The sequence below is a fragment of the Hyla sarda genome, chromosome 2 (assembly GCF_029499605.1).
Source record: "Hyla sarda isolate aHylSar1 chromosome 2, aHylSar1.hap1, whole genome shotgun sequence".
Classification (NCBI taxonomy): Eukaryota; Metazoa; Chordata; class Amphibia; order Anura; family Hylidae; genus Hyla; species Hyla sarda.
Window position 1 is genome coordinate 10,482,871 of NC_079190.1, and position 6,000 is coordinate 10,488,870.

Below are 6,000 nucleotides of genomic sequence, written 5' to 3' on the forward strand. Positions count from 1 at the left end.
ATAAAGATTTTAAAAATATAATGATACAAGTAAAAATTATATACAATATTAACCCACAGAAAAAGGATCCCTCACAAAGCTCAGTTGATGGAAAAATATAATCATCAGAATATGGGGACATATACCATTGTAAAATCGGGTTGAACGAGTCGCCATCGACCAGACTGATTGAGAAACTGGGGATAGTTGAACATCTACAAACTTAAAGGGGTACTCCGGCCCTAAGACGTCACAACCCTGCCCCTGTGTGACATCACGACCCGCCCCCTGAATGCAAGTCTCGATGCGTTGAGGGGGCGGGGCGTGACATCACACGTCACGATACTCCGTTCCCGTGGTTGGGAGGCATAAGATTTGGAGCCTCCAGCACTTCCTGCAGTGCTCACAGGTGAGTGCTGCATGCTAGATTGCGGGGGTCCCCAGTGGCGGGACCCCCGCGATCAGACATCTTAGGGCCGTAATACCCCTTTTACCTTTAACCTCTTCAGGACGAAGGGCGTTTGCATACACCCTGCACCCTGAGTCCTTAAGGACGGAGGGCGTATGGAAATGCCAGTGGGAATACCGGTCCCCGCCGCTAGCCGGTCAGGGACCGGACTGGGATGACTGCCGATATCTATCAGCAGGCATCCCGTGCATATGTCCAGGGGGTCCTGAGAACCCCCCCCTCCCCCCATGTCGGCGATCGCAGGAAATCGCCGGTCAATTCAGACCGGCGATTTTTGGCAGATCCGGGTCATACCGATGTCCGGTGACCCGATGACCCAGAAAATCAGGGGGATCGGGGGTGTCCAAGACACCCCCAGTCCCCCTGAAGGGATAGGAATTAGGTGGCAGGGGTTCCACCCCTCCTATCCCTGCTATTGGTCATCAAGAAGCGACGACCAATAGTAGATCGGGGCGGGGGGGGGTTAAGGTTCAGTTCCCCCGTCCTGCCCACCAATGGTAATCCGGGCAGAACGGGGGAACTGTAGCGTGACCAGCTGCGGTGGTGGAGGTCACTTACCTGACCGGTGGCGGCAGGCGGCGATGACGTGCGGCTCCCTGGTGGCTCCCTGGTGAAGACTACGGAAGCCGGTGAGTAGTTGCCTAGCAACATCTGGGGGGGGGGGGCTAAAGTTTGGAGACCACTATACAGTGGTCTCTAAACTGTAGTTCCCCCCCCCTCCCCCAGATGTTGCAAAACTTCAACTCCCAGCAGGCCCAGACAGCCGTTTGGGCATGCTGGGATTTGTAGTTTTGCAAGATGTACAGGGCTACAGTTTGGTGATCACTGTGCAGTGGTCTCTAAATGGTGGCACTCCAGATCTTGCAAAACTACAACTCCCAGCATGCCCAAACAGCAAACAGCTGTCTCGGCATGCTGGCAGTTGTAGTTGCGTACCTCCAGCTGTTGCATAACTACATCTCCTACATCTCCCGATCAGTACTTGCTGGGAGTTGTAGTTTTGCAACAGCTGGAGGCACCCTGGTTGGAAAATACTGAGTTAGGTAACAGAACCTAACTGAAGGTTTTCCAACCAGTGTGCCTCCAGATGTTTAAAAATGGTTTTGCAACAGTTGGAGGTTCCCCCCCCCCCCCCCATTGTGAATGTACAGGGTACATTCACACGGCAGGTTTACAGTAAGTTTCCTGCTTCAAGTTTGAGCTGCAGCAAATTTTCTGCCGCAGCGCAAACTCCTTGCGGGAAACTCACTGTAAATCTGCGCCAGTGCGAATGTACCCTAAAAACACTACACTACACTAACACATAATAAAGGGTAAAACACTACATATACACCCCCTTACACTGTCCCCCCCCAATAAAAATAAAAAACATTGTACAGCAGTGTTTCCAAAACGGAGCCTCCAGCTGTTGCAAAACAACAATTCCCAGCATTTCTGGACAGCCACTGACTGTCCAGGCATGCTGGGAGTTTAGCAACAGCTGGAGGCACCCCGTTTGGGAATCACTAGCGTAGAATATCCCTATGTCCACCCCAGTGCAATCCCTATTTTAGTCCTCAAATGCGCATGGCGCTCTCTCACTTCGGAGCCCTGTCGTATTTCAAGGAAACAGTTTAGGGCCACATATGGGGTATTTCTGTACTTGGGAGAAATTGCGTTACAAATTTTGGGGGGCTTTTTCTCCTTTTACTCCTTATGAAAAGGAAAAGTTTTAAAAAATGTTTTACACTAACATGCTGGTGTTGCCCCATACCTTTTATTTTCACAAGAGTAAAAGGAAAAAAAGACCCCCAAAATTTGTAACGCAATTTCTCCTGAGTGAGGAAATACCCCAGATGTGGGCGTAAAATGCTCTGTGGACGCACAACAAGGCTCAGGAGTGAGAGCGCACTATGTACATTTAAGGCCTAAATTGGTGATTTGCACAGGGGTGGCTGATCGTTACAGCGGTTCTTACATAAATGCAAAAAAATAAATACCCACATGTGACCCCATTTTGGACACTACACCCCTCACAGATCGTAACAAGGGGTATAGTGAGCCTTAACACCCCCACAGGTGTTTGACGAATTTTCGTTAAAGTTGGATGGGAAAATGAAAATAAAAAATTTACAAGGGAAAATAGGAAAAAAGCCCCACAAAATTTGTAACCCCATTTCTTCTGAGTAAGAACATACCCCACATGTGGATGTAAAGTGCTCTGCGGGCGAACTACAATGCTCAGAAGAGAAGGATCGATATTGGGATTTTGAAGAGGAAATTTGTCCGGAATGAAAGACCACGTGTGTTTACAAAGCCCCCATAGTGCCAGAACAATGGACCCCCCCCCCCACACATGTGAACCCATTTTGGAAACTACACCCTTCACTTAATGTAATAAGGGGTACAGTGATCATTTACACCCCACAGGTGTCTGACAGATTTTTGGAACAGTGGTCCGTGAAAATGAAATTTAAATTTTTCATTTGCATAGCCGACTGTTCCAAAGATCTGTCAAACGCCAGTGGGGTGTAAATGCTCACTGCACCCCTTATTAAATTCTGTGGGGGGTATAATTTCCAAAATGGGGTCACATGTGGGGTTCCACTGTTCTGGCACCACGGGGGGCTTTGTAAACGCACATGGCCCCCAAATTCTATTCCAACCAAATTCTCTCTCCATAATCTCAATGGCGCTCCTTCTCTTCTGAGCATTGTAGTGCGCCAGCAGAGCACTTGATGTCCACACATGGGGTATTTCCATACTCAGAAGAAATGGAGTTATAAATTTTGGGAGGCATTTTCTCCTATTAACCCTTGTAGAAATGTAAAATTTGGGGAAAAATCTAATTTTATTATGGTGAAAAAATAAATAAATTCATTTACACATCCAACTTTAACAAAAATTCATCAAACACCTGTGGGGTGTTAAGGTTCACTGGACCCCTTGTTACGTTCCCTGAGGGGAGTAGTTTCGAAAATAGTATGCCATGTGGGGTTTTCTTGCTGTTCTGGCACCATAGGAGCTTCCTAAATGTGACATGCCCCCCAAAAACCATTTCAGAAAATCTCACTCTCCAAAATCCCATTGTCGCTCCTTCCCTTCTGAACCCTCTAGTGCACCCACAGAGCACTTTACATACACATATGAGATATTTCCTTACTCGAGAGAAATTGGGTTACAAATTTTGGGGGCTTTTTTTCCTATTACCACTTGTAAAGATTAAAAAAACTGGGTGTACAAGAACATTCAAGTGTAAAAAATGAAGATTTAGAATTTTCTCCTTCACTTTGCTGCTATTCCTCTGAAACACCTAAAGGGTTAACACACCCTTTTGGATACTTTGAGGGGTGCAGTTTTTATAATTGGGTCATTTGTGGGGTATGTATAATATAAAGGCCCTTCAAATCCATTTCAAAACTGAACTGGTCCCTGAAAAATTCTGATTTTGAAAATTTTGTGAAAATTTGCTGCTGAACTTTGAAGCCCTCTAATGTCTTCCGAAAGTAAAAACATGTCAACTTTATGATGCAAACATAAAGTAGACATGTTGTGTATGTGAATCAATGTATAATTTATTTGGAATATCCATTTTTCTTATAAGCAGAGAGCTTCAAAGTATAAAAAAAAAAAGCAACATTTTCAATTTTTTCATAAAATTTTGGAATTTTTCACCAAGAAATGATACAAGTATCGACAAAATTTTAACCCTAACATAAAGTAGAATAGGTCATGAAAAAACAATCTCGGAATCAGAATGAAAGGTTAAAGCATTCCAGAGTTATTAATGCTTGAAATGACAATGGTCAGATGTGCAAATAATGGCCGAGTCCTTAAGGTATATTTGGGCTGGTCCTTAAGGGGTTAATATACACTATAATTGAAAAAAAATCTAAAGACTAAGCCAAACAAATAGATTTGATTTACCCAAGGATACACAAAATATAAAAAAAGGGCAAAAAAATTGAACACAATGCATAAGAAAAAACTATAAACATTTGGTATCACTATAATTATGCATTACTGACCTGCAGAATAAAGCTAACATGTCATCAAAACAAAACCTAAAAACTATGGCGGAGTTGTGTTTTTATTTCCATTTCAGAATTTTCGCCAGGGGTTTTAGAAAACAAAAACTAAAAACTTTCCACTTAATCCTATACACTAATGGGCCTTTTGTAGTCATCTGAAGACCTTCTCTTCAGTTTTACAAAGGAAACTTATGACTTATGTGTATTAAAGACATTTGTATATGTTTTCTCAATGTTTCATCACGGAATCCATAAATCACGGGGCTGAGGAATCTTGGAACGCAATTAAAGAAAAAAAATATATAAAAAGGTAGAAGCTCAACTTGTTTGACCTGAAAGGACTCAGTTATATTGGACAACAGGGACACCATGCACATAAGTAACTGAAATGCGTGGAGCATGACGGTTTTCCCGGCTTTCGAAGCCGAAGATGACCCAGAGCTTATTTTATGAGCAACTACCATAATCTTGACGTAAGTAACCAGGATGACCAATCCCACCGAGGAGAAGCATAGGATGAGATTGACGGACCTTATAACGTACTGGGCAGGGTTTACTACCAGCAAAGCCTGCCTACATACAGTATAAAGATTCAATATATTCCTCTTTGAGGAGAGCATGACAAATAGTTCAACCACACATGGGATAGTCATAAAGGAACATATGGCGGTGATGATCACATGAGCTCTGTACGTTGTGCAGAGCTCCGCATGTCGTAGTGGGTGGCAAATAGCCACGTATTGTTCTACAGCCATGGCCGCCAGGCTGTAGGGAGTTACGTTAAACGCTATACTAGAAAGGCAGTACAATAAGAAACAGAACAGTACAGGAACATGTAATTCATTTATAGATGCAAGCATCAAATAGAATCCTGAGTAGAGATAGTATGTATCATAGACGAGCATGTAGGCAAAGAGAACATACCGAGCACTGTCCCGTAGCTTTGGGGTCTTGAAAAAAACATTCAGTATCGCTGTGATGAAGCAGGTAAAGAAACAATAGCCCAGTATGATCAGGAGTATTAAAGTCAACCTTGTGTACACGAGCAGCTTGTTGAACGGGGCGGACACTTGGGTCATATTTGTTTGGAGTACAGATGAGTTAACCATTCTTGGAGGAGTGATATTCCTTTATTCGAGGGTTTTCACACTACAAAATTCAAAAAGAGAACAAGAAGCTGATTAGGTTTTTTTACAGAATTGGATTTGGATAAATGGTGTCGTTGAGGCCGGTGCATACATCCCTGTGCCCTTATCCCAACGAGAAGTATAAGTGCAATAAAAGAAGAAGTGATAAAATCAGTATGGGTCTTGGAATGGCACAAAAATCCAAAACAAATCTACCTGAGTACAAATTCTAAGGGTAGAATTTGATGATTTTTAAAAATAAAGAATGGGAAATAAAAACTCCGACCACTACTGTAAATAAGAGTCATGCAAGAATTATGTGTAATGATGAGACCTCACCCTGATTGACAGTCAGGGCTTGGCTTTCAGGTGAGGCCACTGGGAGTTACTAATGTTTTTGGGGGGGGGGGGGGGG

The 6,000-nt window shown here is 43.5% G+C and overlaps 1 protein-coding gene across 1 annotated transcript; it reads right to left on the minus strand.

Moving 5' to 3' along the window:
• Positions 1 to 4,634: 4,634 nt before the first annotated feature.
• Positions 4,635 to 5,567, minus strand: LOC130357328 (odorant receptor 131-2-like). Its single transcript, XM_056560012.1, has one exon. The coding sequence runs from the start codon at positions 5,565 to 5,567 to the stop codon at positions 4,635 to 4,637; it is 933 nt and encodes a 310-aa protein (XP_056415987.1).
• Between the last annotated feature and the right edge of the window lie 433 nt (positions 5,568 to 6,000).